Source organism: Echiichthys vipera (assembly GCF_963691815.1).
Source record: "Echiichthys vipera genome assembly, chromosome: 8".
In the NCBI taxonomy this organism is placed as follows: domain Eukaryota; kingdom Metazoa; phylum Chordata; class Actinopteri; order Perciformes; family Trachinidae; genus Echiichthys; species Echiichthys vipera.
The window spans coordinates 2,988,444-3,003,986 of NC_139833.1; the positions used below are offsets into that span (position 1 = coordinate 2,988,444).

General features: G+C 46.0%; 2 protein-coding genes across 2 annotated transcripts in view; one reads left to right on the plus strand and one right to left on the minus strand.

Annotated features, from left to right (window-relative positions):
* The window catches only part of LOC310950245 (uncharacterized protein), a 2,755-nt gene extending 1,630 nt beyond the window's left edge, over positions 1 to 1,125 (plus strand). The window contains exon 2 of the mRNA XM_083917945.1: positions 211 to 1,125. Coding sequence (XP_083774071.1) covers positions 211 to 562 — 352 coding nt within the window. The 3' untranslated portion in view covers positions 563 to 1,125. The remainder of the gene's footprint in view (positions 1 to 210) is intronic.
* Positions 1,126 to 1,243: 118 nt separating this feature from the next.
* Positions 1,244 to 15,543, minus strand: part of mtmr11 (myotubularin related protein 11) — a 39,402-nt gene continuing 25,102 nt past the window's right edge. The window contains exons 9-17 of the mRNA XM_083919021.1: positions 14,963 to 15,051; positions 14,073 to 14,200; positions 11,597 to 11,675; positions 10,711 to 10,781; positions 8,120 to 8,292; positions 7,796 to 7,966; positions 7,327 to 7,545; positions 5,919 to 6,236; positions 1,244 to 3,381 (exon numbers count right to left, since the gene is read on the minus strand). Coding sequence (XP_083775147.1) covers positions 2,932 to 3,381; positions 5,919 to 6,236; positions 7,327 to 7,545; positions 7,796 to 7,966; positions 8,120 to 8,292; positions 10,711 to 10,781; positions 11,597 to 11,675; positions 14,073 to 14,200; positions 14,963 to 15,051 — 1,698 coding nt within the window. The 3' untranslated portion in view covers positions 1,244 to 2,931. The remainder of the gene's footprint in view (positions 3,382 to 5,918; positions 6,237 to 7,326; positions 7,546 to 7,795; positions 7,967 to 8,119; positions 8,293 to 10,710; positions 10,782 to 11,596; positions 11,676 to 14,072; positions 14,201 to 14,962; positions 15,052 to 15,543) is intronic.

Here is a 15,543-nt window from a genome sequence, read left to right on the forward strand (position 1 = left end):
CGTGAGGCGGGGTCCACCCTGGACAGGACGCCAGTCTATCACAGGACACATAGAGACGAACAGAGACAGACAACCATTCACACCTACGGGTGATTTAGAGTTGGAACCATACAGTGTTTGGCATTTTAGCTTGGATAAATTGATTATCAACATAATCCACCGTCCATGTGGTCGACTAATCGTTGTGTCCCGACTTCTCCTCCCTCTCAGATCTCCCACCAAGCAGAGCTCCAGCCAGGCCGGCAGTCTGGAGAGCAGCTCCCTGACCGGCTCCCTGTCGCTGGGCCCCGACCTGCCGCACTGCCAGTGCTGCATCACCTACGAGGCCCGCCTGAAGCGCCTCTCCTGCGGACACCTCTACTGCGACCCCTGCTGCGACCAGATCGTCAACCTGGCCTTTGAAGACATCGAAGGCCTGTCCGACTACCCTTGCCCCATGTGTAAGTCCATCCGGCAGCTGGGAGGCCTCGGCCCGTCCTCCTCCGGCTACTTCTACGGGCCCGACGGCATCCTGCAGCAGGAGCAGTGTACGGGGAAGGAGCACGGGAGTCGGTGGGGGTAAAGATGAAGCTCTTTACACGGAGGGGTGTAAGACTCTCTCCTGATGTCGGACTCGAGGCGTTTGGTTTCTCCAGCTGTGACCCTGTTGGTTTTTAAAGCACTGCCGTTAAAGCTACGTGGTGACACGGACCCAAACTGATCCCCGTCTTACTTTATTCTGTCGTCAGGTGAAACAAGAGAATGCATGAGACGAACGTCCACAGGTTCAAGCGCCAAAATGCACCTGGATACATGGTTGAAAACTTGCACGCCATCATAATAAACGTGGAAGAGAGGTCTCTGATATTTGGGTTCATGTGGTGAAGCAACACAATGAGCCTGATAAAGACCCATTAGTATTTTAACAGCGTGCAGGTTTTCTGCCTGTTTCCGACTTTGACTCTCGCGGAGAGACCAAACCGGAGTTTCACATGTTAAACCGCGCCGTAGATATTTTGTATTAACGTTTCCTGTCTAACTTTGTCATTTCCTGTGAAAGTATTGAGCATTTTTTTGCACACGATTCTCAAATTGCTTTGTCCCGACGACACATATCATGCAAAGGCGGTGTGGTTTTAAATGTACAGTGCCATGCTACTTTTTAAGTGTTCCAGATCTTATGTAAATATTTATTTTGTTAAAAAATAAAGTGTGTGAGCTGTGTACGAGAATCACGGACGCAGGTGAGAGTTTGTGAACTGATAACACTTTTTATTGATCAGGATCAAAACATGCTGATACAAAAAAAATATGTACATCTGGCAAATTTAAGCGATGATCGTACCAAAAAGCATTCAATTACGTAACGACACAGACCGGCAGGTGCAGCAGGAGGTCAAACTAGAGTTTCCCATGACATCACACCTGGAAAGCTGTGACACTGCAGCTGATATCAATGCGCCTCCATATTGATGTGATGAATATTTACAGAGATTGAATAATTCATAGTGCTATCGAGTGAGGTACCTTTGGACATGAGACGGTCGGCGTCAGTCCCACGTCTGACGCCTGTCATCCTGCCTGATATAGAAGTTTGAAAAACATACTTTCTCAAATACTCTCCTCCGCCCGTGGGAACGACGCCTGTGCATCTACTTGACCCACTTCATGCGAACGACAGCCTGTTTGGATTTAAAGGCGCAGGCGCGGACACTTCCCTCTGTGCTTTAAATACAGTCACACACTTCCAAGTCCTTGACCTCAATGCTGGCTGCATACTAATTCACCTCCAGACAGGAACGAAAAGAGGTCAACAAAGGAAGAAATAAGATTCCCTTTGCTCCCGACACTGGGACCTTTTCAACGTACGGAGATTAAAAAAAGGCAGAATCATGTTTGTGTTTTTCAATTCCACCACAAAAAGATGGAGAAGTTCTCAAAATAATACTTCATTTGGTCAGAAACAGTTCAGGAATCACTTGATGACGTCAAAAATGGATCCATAAATGGTCAAAAGTATGTGAAAAATAAGGATGAACGCTTAGATAAGAGTATATACAGTAACTAGCCCTGGTGTCATGTCAGTCACGCAGGCGCTGAATCAACCTGCAGTAACATGCAGTGACTTTAGCCGCAGAACACTGAATGTAGGCCTCTCGCTGCTCCAGAGCTCACATGAAGGGGAGAGAGATATGAGAGCAGTACCAAAATAGCACTCGTGGCCTAAATTCCACGTTGAAGTCAGCGGTTCCCGGCGCCTGCAGCTCAAACAATGAATGTTTCAAAAATGATCAGTGTCCAAACAATATTCTACTTTAAGTCTGAGATACAAAAAAACCAGGAGATGAAAGGGTCTTTTTGCACATTAGCAAAACATGATGTGACACAAAGTCTCCAGTGAAACGTCCGTTCACTTCCGTGTATCCTGTCGAAGCACTTCTAAGAGCCGCCGTATTGCACCGCTATCTGTGTCCTGCCCCGTCGATGTGACCCGTTCTGGATAAGAAGCTAAAAATGGAAACTACGAGCCGTCTCTCTCTCTCTCTCTCGTCTTGAAGGGTGACACGGCGTATACAGAATGTGTCAGGACAGTCTGCTGCCTTTTCAAGATACTGCGAGATGTGCTTCTGAAGCTCTGCTGGTGTACACCGTTAAGCATCTTTAGCCCTTTCTCTTTTTGTCTTCGTTATGTTACAAATATTCCAAACAGCTGTCACGTGTCTAATACAGTACAGAGGATCAGCAGTAGAGTCAAAAGCTCTCGCACTGATCTTGTTTCATACTGTTGCTGTTCACTGTGCTCCACCTAAATGTCTTTACGCTTTGTAGTCGAATACGGTTTGACAGGAAACACACATCCGCTTCGTATTGTGCAGACGGATGATCTAGTTATGGTACCCGGGCCCTGCGGTCTGCATCATACAGGAGGACAGTTAGGACGAGGACCAGACCTCAGGAAGCTATCGAGGACCCGTTGTTCTTGGGCAGCTTGGCGTTAGTGGGTGCTGGGTAATAACGCTGGTCAGGGCGGGCCTCTGCCACGGAAGAGTGGCCAAACAGGAAGGTGTGCTTGTTGCTGCCGCCATTGTCTTTGTGGCTGGGCCTGGATGTTGGAGCTGAGGAGGGCGGAGGGCCCCTGGAGGTCTGGTGGTTGGTGGAGGTAGGAGGCGGTGCTCTGGGCATTGTCGCGCTCTGAGGCCTCGACGCCGGGAAGAGGAAGGTGCCGTTGTTGGTGTTTTGGTTCAGGTTGGTGTCGGTCCGCCGGGGCTCGGACATCTTGGCTGCCGGGTTCGGATCCGTGCTGGTGGACACTTGTGCCAGCTTGTCTTTGAGCTGCTGCACCTCTCGGGCCAGACGCTCCACAGGGTGGGGGTGGTTAGCGGAGATGGGGTGGGAGAAGGCCTGAGGATGGAAGGCAACATGAATGATCTCTCTTACACAAGGTGGTGCCTAAACTAACTCCTTCACCCTCATCGCTCCCAACAGAAGGCTCTGAACAATAATCACATCATCATCAAAGAATGAGGCACATCCTGTGCAGCGTGTGGCGTTTACTGCAGCTTGCACGTGTGCTGCAGAGGCTACGACTGCCTTTCTACATTGAGTTTGCATTGATAATGTCCATGAAAGTGAACAGAACAAACTTTGGCACGGAACAGAAAGTGTTAAGGATAAATATCTACATGTGTTAATGTCTGTGTCATGTTCTACATCCTGCATATGCACATTCAAACTGTTGTTATGAGGTCTGTGAGCCATACGCGTGTCGCAGTAAAACTATGTGAAACCTTGACTCTCTGGATGTTCTGCATCCTGTAACAAAGGTGCTGAAGTAAAACGCAACAGGTTTGGTCGACGCACGCGTGCTGCTCAGGTGAGATGTGTATGTACTCCTGTTTGAGCAATGCTTTCTAAAAAACTACAGTGCAAAGCTGTTTTATGAAAATATTTAGCCTTTTTAAATAAAAAGATGAGACTATAAACTGTTTTTATGTCTTCAGAAGAAACAAATGGGCTTGTAGCTGAGAGCCACAGACACACAGCCACAGTAGGGAAGTCAAATTAGTCAAGTTAAACAAAAATATAGAAGATCACCTTCCTTATCCTTTAGCTCTCAAACTCTGTTTCAGCCAATGTACCAGAATATTAGGTGCAAATGTGCCGGCAACCCTGCCGAACAGCTCTGCAACAAAAGCTCCTTCCTTCCTACGTTCAGTATTCGTTGACCCTGTGAGGGAGGTGCAGCATTGCTGATGCTGCAGTAAAGTGCTTCTGATGTACTGAAATACATTATACATGAGAGTTGTTAAGTGTCGTGTAAAGACAACTGTGAAAAGCAAGAAAACTCATAACAACACGTTAAACAAGAGCTAGATCGCTTTGTGCTCCAGTGCTGCAGGTAATGAAACTAACTGGTGTGTGTTTTAGAGCTGAGCTGTGCAGGAGTTCATAAGTGCATTGATATCTTTGTTGGTAAGTAAAGAAGCATGTAAAGGGATGTCATCGGCCTGCAGGGGCACTACACTGGTGTGTGACACACTTCAGTTACACAGAAGAACAGAATGAACTCTTTTCTCTCTACACTGTCAACCTAAGCTGGTGTTTGAGCGGCTTGACTTGTTCCTCTACAGCTCCCCTAAAATAGACGAGTGCACCCACCCACACAGCCCTCGACTACTCCTGACATCACCATGGGGACACTGTGCTGTGTGTGCAACAGCGCCTCTATCAAAGGCTGCACCACGGCCATGTTGGGAGTGTGTCGATCAACATCTCAAACTGATCTGCACATCAAAGAGACGGCTTTGTCTCTTGAACAAGCGGTCATGATGTGAGGAGATGTAACACAGCGGATGCGTGGAACCCTTCGGAGGTTTTGTAGGCGAAATTGAATCATTTGTGTACGATGATAAACCAAAAGACACATCCGTACTTAGACACTCAGCCCAGAAATGTTTAAATGATTTATGAAACGTGATTAGCGTTCGTGATTAGTTTCCTTATACTTAATTATATGTTTTAAATATTTACTCTCATTACAATTCAAGTAACGTATTTTTCCGCACTATAAGTTGCACCTAAAAACCTTCAAAAGTCTCAAAAGCCGACAGTGCGCCTTATAACCCGGTGCTCCTTATATATGGACCAATATTGAGCCACAACAGGTCTCAACTACGGTGAGCAGCCGCCGACTCTATTTTCCCCCGTAGAAGAAGTAACGCGCGGTGCATGTTGAGATATACGACTGCGTGAAGCGTGCCGTTTCATTTCCATGTGTGTGTTTGTGTAAAGAGCCCAAAATGGCTCCTGTTAAGAGACACGCTTACGACGCAGAGTTTACACTCAAGGCCATTAGTCACGCAGGAGAACACGGGAATAGAGCAGCAGCCAGAGAGTTTAACATGAACCAATCAATGGTGCCGAAGTGGAGGAAGCAACAAGACGACCTCCCCTGACTGTTGTGTTGACGTTCCCTTTAGAGCAGCTCCATCTAATGGATGCAGAACGTAACCCCAGCCTCGACTGTAGCGTCTGTTCTATGCGCCTTATAATGTGGTGCGCCTTATAATGCGGAAAATACGGTACCAACCGTCAAAGAGTCCTTTGTGTTTGTGCCACCTACAAACCCTGTGTAAAACCAAAGAATCAGCCCAAATCTTTTCCTCCCAGCTCAATTTAATGCTTTGAAAGTTTTGTACTGAGTTAGAAAAGGAAATCTACTTTGAGCGAAGAGGAAATGTGTGAATTCTGGAGTCCGAAACAAATTTCTCTTCCCTATAAAACTTTAAAATGCAGCTGTGGTGGGGTTTTGAATCTGGAACATGTCACATTTAAGTTGAGAATCTAGCGAGGTACATGGAGCTACGCTGACTGTTTCTGGTTCATTGTCATTCAAGTTTAAAAATTTCCAAACCACCTACGGGACACTGCTGACATACCTGTGCATGGAGCGCCCCCCGGAGGTAGCACTCCCTCCACAGGCCCATGCAGGGCCCCATGAGGAGAGGCATTAAGGGCTCATACGGGTCAAGTGGTCCCCGGGGTCCGGAGGTGGACATGAGGCTTTGGGGAACCTCGGCCAGGGTCCAGGCTTTCAGCAGCCTCTCCAGGCCGGGCACATTCTCAGAGGACGCCGCCCTCCTGTGGCTCTTCTTGTAAACGCCTGAACTGCCGCTGCGCCAGGGAAGCAGGTTCGCGGGACAGGAGAAGGTGCCCCGAGAGAAGAGGAAGACCGAGCCGGGGATGGTGTCAGTCAACTGCTGAGCACATGTGGGAGGAAACCTATCATCAGTTAAAATGTTAAGTTGCAGACACCTGCAACAGTAACCTAACAAGTAAATTCTATAAGTTACACTTAGTGTGTAATCTAGAGCCTGTACTTTAGGTAACTACTGAACTTCCCTGTTTCACTGATCTCCTCTAAACAGAGACGAGCAATAAATCAGCCAAAGTAACTGACGGTCAGTCTGAAGCTCAGCCTGTTGTCAAGGAGTTGATCTGAATTGTTGCAGGTTTTATGATGACCACAAGAGGGAGCAGTAGCCTGTTGTAAATAGTGTCAGCACAGTGAAGAGAGGAGACAATTTTCCAGTATACTGATAAATCTTCCGGCCGATATTATCAGCTGATATTTGCGCTTTTTAGGTGTATCGGCATCAGCCGATGAGGGCGGCTTCGACTTTTTACGGTATTATTTACAGACAGGCGTCCACGGGCAGCTCCGTGTTGCTGGAGACGCCTTTTTGAGTTCAATAACTGCTCCTTTTTTAAAAAAAGAATTAAAACTTGTACCATTTGTTATCATCATTGTGTAATTTTTAATGTAAATGAGGGAGCAAAAGTAGTGCCGGCTCCAAACATCGGCTCATGAAAATCGTCAGTCCGTATCGGTCATCGGCTAAGGCTGATGAAAAAAACATACATAGCGGTTGATCCCTAGTCCAGTAACAAAGTCTGTAACAGACCTTCATGTTCTCTGATTCTGCTTTACAACGTATGGACTTAAATTTTTACCTTTATTCACCAGTAGAGATTGTCTGTGTTGCTTTCTTTGTTGTTTGTGTTGCTGTGTTTCCTTTTCCGCCTTTGTATCGAAACTGTTGCACAATAATTTCCCTCGGGATAAATAAAGCTTCTTGAATCTTGAATCTTTCTATCTACATCATAGTAAGCATTTATCTATGCACAAATGGCTAACATCTGAACTAAAATCATCATTATCATTTTAAGTCAAAAGCTGCAAAGGAATGAACTTCCCAACATGAGACGCTCTCTGGTGTCAGCCTCTGTTAGACCTGAAGCTCCCACCAGAGGGTGTGTTGCATCATGAGGAGCTGGCAGCCCTACCCTGTGTGTGTCCGGGTTGGTGTTGAGGTTGCCGTTGAGCAGCGGTTGGAGAGGAGGGATCGGGGGGACGGGTTGGGTGAAGCGGTCTCGTCTGTGCTTGCTGTACTGCAGGGACCAGTCCCATACCGAGGGCAGAGGAGGGTCGGAGGGATCTGAGGAAGAATCCGGATGAAGCATATCTCTCCAGCCGTTGACTGGTGTGTAGGACTGTCCCAGGTTCTGGGTAGAGTAGGATCAACATCACAGGTTTATGTTAATGCCGACTGTTTTTCCTATGCACCAATGCTCTTATGTATCATATAGGGTAGGGTCTGTTGGTCAGATGTCACATATATCCAGTATTATCTCTACAGTATGGGAATGCAGTGATTTTATGGAATGGAATAAAACTTCACTGTCTAAAGCTCTTTTATAAAGATGCCACAACAGAGCTGCCAAAATACTAAAGCCCCTCTCAGGTGTCCGGTACCTGGGAGCGTTTGCATCTCTCTCTCTGGCAGTTAGCCAGGAAGCTGGAGAAGAGTGGCAGGTGGACGCTGTCGTGCAGGGCCAACAGGAAGTCATCTGTCAGCTGGAAGCGAGAGGGATACTGGGATAAGAGCTGCCAAACACAGTCCAGGAAGAGCAGGAAGACTGGAGCCTGCAGGGACAGAGGGAAGAGAAGTGTTATTTCTTTATCTTCAGCATCTTTCATAATAACATGAAATACAACAAAAATTTGAGGTCAAACTCTGGGAAACAGAACAAAATATGATGTATAATTCTTGCACAGTCAAACAGCGCGGCCTCTCACCTCCTCCTTGTCGTTGTCGCGGTGGTAGTTGATGCGGCTGTAGAAGCGGTGGCCGGCCATCACCCACTCCTTCTGCACCAGGCTCTGGAACCCGTGCTGGGTCCGACAGTGGGGGTCACACATCACCTGCACCAGGCTGGACACCACACAGCTCATGTCCCGGTCGTCGGCCTCTGTAACGTCACAAACAGGGGGAGCACGTGCTGAAAGATCATCAAACTTCTCTGGAGTTATCCGACAGTCATTTCACAGCAACTCTGTCATTATAGTGTAAGTTGTATTTCTCCTGCTTTGCTGCCATTGGTAACTTTAACATAATTAAGAGACATGTACTTCAACTGTGTATTGAGATCAACTTGTTTAAAAAGCACCATTAGGGACTAACAGCACTTTAATTTAACCGCCATTTAATTCTGCTCTTCTTCCTCTTAAGGCCTGTGCTGTTTAACGATAGAGAGAGGGAGAGAGAGGAACAGACAGAGGCAGTGTCGATCGGACAGACCTGCGGATAAAAATGATGAATACAGAGACGCAGAGCCAGACACAACCGGAGACAGAGGGAGAGGCGCGCTGAGAGACAAAGTTTTACTGGGCTAGTGTAGTGAGTCATTTCTGCAGTGGGATATTTCCTGCGGTTCCAGCCAGAGACCAATCTGCTGCATCACGGAGACTTAGAGCAGGACTGACAGATGAAACTCTCAGTAAACAGGCGACCTGATGTTGAGTCACTCACAGCTGCAGAGTGGCAGAGAAAGTTAAACACCAGCAGTGAGTTGTAAACACCCTTAGCTGCTAACGGCCATTGTTTGAGTTAGCAGTGTTGGCTGTTTATGAATGTACCACAGGCAGCCTACTGTCTGAAAAAGGATTCTCATCTCATCTTCAACCGCTTAGGCCTCCTCCCAGCTGGACGTGCCTGGAACACCTCCCTTACCAGATGATCCTGAACCACCTCAACTGGCTCCTTTCAACGCAAAGGAGCAGCGGCTCTACTCCGAGTTCCTCACGGATGCTGAACTTCTCCCCCTCTCTCTAAGGGAGACACCAGACCCCCTCCTGAGGAAACCCATTTCAGACGCTTGGACCCGCGACCTTGTTCTTTGGGTCCTGACCCAGCTTTCATGACCACAGGTGAGGGTAGGAACAAAGACTGAGCGGTAGATCCAGAGCTTTGTCTTCCTCAGCTCTCTTTTCATCACAACGGTGCGGTAGAGCGACTGCAGCTCCGCCCCCGCTGCTCCGATTCTCCGGCCAAACTCACGCTCCATCGTCCCCTCACTCGTGAACAAGATCCCGAGGTTCTTGAACTCCTTCACTTGGCGTCAGGACTCATTCCCTACCTGGATTAAGCTAAATCTAAAATGATTTTAAGGAGTATTAAAAAATGTTATCTCTTTAAATCCCCCATTTTTCTTTTGTCCGTATTCCTTCGCTGTAAGACACATCTACTGTGTGTGCAAGTGCAGCTTGGATGGCAAATCACAATTTTACTGTTCTTTGGTCACTTTGGTTGCCTCAGGAACGACAATGTGAGGAGTCATGACAACAATAAAAAAACAAATCAGTCGCCAATAACTTGGGAAGGTGAAAACTTAAGACCGTGCTGACAGGAGCGCTCAGCAGACACTCTGAGGTCACCCTCACCGCACGTTTGGGTTTACCTGGTCTGTCCAGTAGCGTTCCCCGTCACCTGATCCAACACACTGCCAGGTGGTGGTCAGTTGACACCTCTACTCCACAACAAACAACAGTCAGCATGTTTCTTTTGGCGACACAGTTACATCCAGGTGACCCTCTTGTTCTGAGGGGGAAACTCCAACATGGCAACATTCAGACGGGGGTTTAGGAGGATCCCCACACCCGCTCTGTGCCTCTCACCCCAAGTAACACCGGAGAAGGAACCCAGTTCCTATCTAGAAGTTTGGTGCAAGAGCCAGTGTTGTGTGAACCAAGCTGTATCTAAAGGTGGTGCTTCTCGACCTTTGTCTGCTTCCCTATCAGAGAGGTGACCTTTTACCTCCAAAGAGCCGGGTGTTGTAGCCAGGGGGGCAGTTCATCAAGGCCCCAACCATCACCTGACCACGACACCTGTGGGTGACTGGCTCACAGAGTACAAACACACCAGCTGTACCACTAAAAGTTCAAACTAACACTGAATAAGGATTCTATGGTACAGTGAACTTTTGTTGCATATATGTGGTTCTATATTTAATACGTATGTTATTATAAGTTAGGTTTAGAACGACATGCATGAGTGTTATTTGCCTTATGTGTAAGAAGGTCTTGAGATAAACTCATCTTCAATATTTTGTTTTAATTTCATGTCATCAATCGTTTCCATGAGGTAGATGTCATATTACTTATATGGAGTCTATGCAAACACCACAGGTGCAGCCTGGTGTTACTGTGTCCTTGAAAGCCCGTTGCATGGAGGTCTATTGACAGTGTGCATGTAGGCTCAGCCGAGTGTGCTTGTCGCTGGTATACAGCTTCTTCAGGGCAAGCCCTAATGTGGGAGTAATGAGAGGGAGGCGCTGTGAATAATGAATGGATTGAATAATATGAGCCGGTGTCTGGGTCATGTGACTCACCTTGCAGTGCCACAGTCAGGTGACCGCCGCGAAGCAGGCAGGCTACCTCTGAAGCTTTCCTCAGACAGGCCCTGGAGACAGAGACACAGGCTGTTAACGTCCAACCGGATCCCTCTCATTACAGTTACAAATACAGTAATCACATCATAATATAACTAATGAAATACTGTAATTACTTAAACACTGTAAATGGACTTGTATTTATAAAGCGCCTTTCTAGTCTTCTGACTACTCAAGGTGCTTTCACAGTGTTTGTCACATTCACCCGTTCACACAGACATTCACACTGATGGCAGTGGACATCTACAGACCATCTAATCTAACCATTCACACCACATTCACACACCCATGCGCAGCACGGGGAGCAATTCGGGATTCAGTGTCTTGCCCAAGGACACTTCCACATGTGGACCGGGGAAGGTGGGGATCAAACCGCCAATCTCTCGAATGGAGGACGACCCACTCTCCTGCTGAGCTCCACTGAGCCACAGTCGCTGTTTACACTATAATTTCACTTAAGTGCTTCCTTAAAATGCTGTTTTTTTAAATAGAAATGCATAAATACACACATTCATCTATGTTATAACTGAGTAAAGTTCATTTTAAATATCAGATAATATACACAGGAGTAACTTTATGAGGTTTCCAAATCATGTTGATGCATTTAACAAACATGCCCCCAAGTGACCAGAGAGCTGAAAGCGTTGGATGCTTCAAATATCATCATTTTACTTCTACAACCTTACAAAGTCTTAAGTCAAATGGTTTTTGAGCTCCTGAAATTCCTCAGCCAGTTTACGGTCAGACAGCACAAGTCAGGAAGAACCTGATAGCTTTTTAGTTATGGATGACATGGAGGGCCAGACTGGCCGATCGGAGCTGTTACCTGGTGTAGTCCAGCCAGTGGGTGCTTTCCAGGGTAGATAACCACTTGTCATCAGGCACGGACACAGATGTGGAGATGTCTACGAGCCAAAGCAGGAAAAAGAAAGAGGTTCAGTGAGGGGGATCTCTGCACTCAGCTGACGTGAAGGTGAGAACCGGTGCACAACAGCAAACACAACAGCGAGGTGAGATATGGAGCACACAGTTATAAACAAAGGTTTTGATAAGGTGCAACAACTAGCATCAAGTATGTATGTATGTATTTATTTGTTCCTTTCATGAAAATGCCTTTGTTACATTGCACACACAATGATAAATTCAATTCACAATCACATTTACATACATTTAAACATTTACGTGAATGGAAAGGAGCAGAGAAGAAGAAAACAACTCTTATATTTGTCACAGAACACAAACATGTGACGACCTCCCCTGGTTTCCCCGACCCTCGCACAGTTCTCACCAAATTAAATACTAAACCTACAGAACAGTTTATACAACACGTACATGAAGCTAGTCCTCAAGTTCATATGATTTAATATGTTTAGTTAAATACAATCTTTTAAATGGAAAATATTCAGATACTTTTTAGGGAATCCTACAGTTATACACCTTTAACACATTTATTTTAATGTTGTTCGTGCACGCTGATGTTTAAAGTCAAACTTCCTCCTGTGATTTTTACTCTCTGATGTAAAAAACAACAACTTTTGTTTGTCCTCTAGTAGAATTCTGTTTCTGGCTTTAATCTTTACCAATAACGTCTGCGATTCTATGATGTTTTTGAGTTTCAACAATCCGGATTTAATGAACAGTGCATTCGTATGCTCTCGAGAACGTCTTCACTATATGTAGAAAGATGCTTTATGTCTTTTTTCATGTTAATTAGTGTTTTACAGAGAAATCCAGCTGATTGAGGTCAAGTCACATTCAATTCTGTACATTTTAATGAAAAAAACCATCCACATCTCGACCCAAAATGCAGATTACCGGTAGCCTTTAACAAAACCCCCACAGTCTATTTTATATGTAGTTGTTCTGAAGACTCATCGCCCGCTGCCGGTGAGCCGAACAAACACGTGTGAGTAGCTGTTTTTACAGGACGATCCTCTGAGCTGTGAAGCACTCACCCACAACAGACACGTGTGTGAACCGTGAAAATCTGTGACCTTTACACAATGTTTGTGTGCAAGAGAGAGTGTGAGGGTGTGTGTGTGTGTGTGTGTGTGTGTGTGTGCGTGTGTGTGTGTGTGTGTGAGTGTGAGACAGGTCAGCATTTCAGTTCCAGGGCCAGTTGTTGTAAACGACCATGAGTGTTGCGCTCTCTCTGTTTACTCAACTATGGAATGTGCTGTGTGTGTGTCGACATGACGACGACAACAGAAATAAGGACCCTCTCGTAAAGCCTGTTTTAAACTGCCACCGTGTACGTTTAAGGTCAAACTCTGCAAAACTGTGATGTCATTATACTTTCTGAAATGAGTTCCACATGTGACAGCGAAAGCATCAGTGGTTTGATTGACAGATCAATCTTAAAATAAATAAGTGACTGATTAAAGAAATAATGATTTTTGTGTCAGGGACCCTTCAGACCACATACCTGCCCCGATGGAGGTTTGTATTCAATTCAGTTTTATTTATAGTGCCAAATCATAACAAAAGTTAACTCAGGACACTTTACAGAGTAGGTAAAGACCACACTCTATGACTTATTTATGATTTACAGAGACCCAACAATTCCCCCGTAGAGTACAGTGGCGTTGAAAACCTTCACTTTAACAGACAGGAACGTCAGACAGACCCAGCTCTGTGGAGGACGCACATCTGTCCTGACACAATCATCTTAAAACTAACAGCATAGCTAAGGGCTCGTGAGCCCTAGCTGTAAGCTTTATCAAAGAGGAACATTTTGAGCGTACTCTTAAATAAGGGGACAGTGTCTGCCTCCCGAATAACACTTGGGAGTTGGTTCCACAGGAGAGGAGCTTGGTAGCTGAAGGCTCTGCCTCCCGTTCTACTTTTGGAGACTCTAGGAACGACAAGTAGCCCTGCATTCTCAGAGCGCAGCGATCTAGTTGGGTGATACGGTACTATGAGCTCTTTAAGATGCGACGGAGCCTGAGCAATAAGAGCTTTGTAGGTAAGGAGAAGGACTTTACAGGTAGCCAGTGCAGAGAAGCTAACACAGGAGAAATATGTTCTCTTCGGTTTGTTTTAGTTCGTACACGAGCTGCAGCATTTTGGACCAACTGGAGACTCTAAACAGACTTATTGGAGCAGCCTGATAATAAGGAGTTGCAGTAGTCCGGCCTAGAAGTAACAAATACATGGACTAGTTTTTCTGCATCTTTCTGAGACACAATGTTTCTAATTGTCGCGATATTACGCAGGTGAACATTATACAACCAGTGGAAGCTTTTTGTTGCATCAATGCATATTTGCTGAGATGTTTGTGTGTGTTCATGTCTTATCCCCACCTCCCAGACAGAGGGCACGCAGGCGGCTGTGTGCCAGCTGGATATCTGCAGGGGAGGGCAGCTCCTCGCCCAGCTCCACCACCACACACAGAGACGACTGGCAACCGAACAGGATCATCTCCAGGTTTCTGTGGAACACATCCCGCTGTTTACACACTGACACACCTGCAACACGCTACTTCATGTCCTCATGAAGAGTGGTTTTCATTTCCAAAGAATCTATAAGAGCACACTGTACTATTTTCCACCAGAAGTCCATGGTTTAAATGTTACTTTATTCTGACTCCACGCTGTATTATGCTGCTTTCAAGCTGCAGTCTCACACTTCTGTAACAGCTTGCAGTATTTAAGCTGTGACCAGCTGATGTTTTAGTGAAGACTCTTTCCACAGTTTGGTTTCCTGTTTAGATAACCATCACACACACACAGCACTGCATCTTCTCTACGGGACTATTACAATAAACTGACTGCTTAATGTAGTGCCAAAGGTTCTTCAGCTGCAGAGAGTGCATCAGAGGTAGAAAAATAGACTTCCTCAAATGAAATGTGAGGTAAACAAGCTACAATTAAACCTAAAATATGCAACTTGTAGGCACACTGGTAGCTTTCCTTAAAGTAAAAGTGTGATCTGATCTAATAATCTGCATGTCAACAACTCTGCTGGCCTGTGAACAGAAGAAAGTTTCCTACAGCAGCTTTAAGCTTTTACATAAACCCTGTTATTACTTGACTGTAACCTACGCTTTGCCTTGTGATTGTTACAGCCTGCAGCCATGACTACAGCTAAACCCATCTTAGAAACATTCAAATGTTAATGGTCACACTGACAGACACACATCCACTACTATCCATTTAAAAAAACATCACATCACACACACACACACACACACCTGATGTCGTCTTTCTCGTGGTAGATGTTGTTCTGGAAGCTGGCCATTCGCAGCAGATCACTGCCCCGAGGGTGTCGCCAACACCAGCGCTGCAACACAAAACACAATTTCACTCTTTAATAACATGTTCCACTATGTTGAAACTCCCCAAAGGCACTCATCGCATCTGTGCTCATCTTGTAATTTGCCTCACAGGAATGTTAATGAGGAGGAAAACAGATCTAAACTTGTCAAACTTGTAATGTTATTTGCGTTGTTGAGAGAACTTCAGTCTTTTGGAACTTTAGCGTGTTTGTTTGAGCTTTCCGACTCAAACATGGTTTATTCTATGGCAGAAGAGTTGATTATGAACTAGAACATGTATTTTGATCTCATTCTCATCTCATCTCATGTTCAGCCTCTTATCCGGGGTCGGGTCTCGGGGGCAGCAGCTTTAGCAGGGACCCCAAACTTCCCTTTCGCGGGCCACATTAACCAGCTCTAACTGGGGGATCCTGAGGCGTTCCCAGGCCAGTGTGGAGATCTAATCTCTCCACCTGGTCCTGGGTCTTCCCCGAGGCCTCCTCCCAGCTGGACGTGCC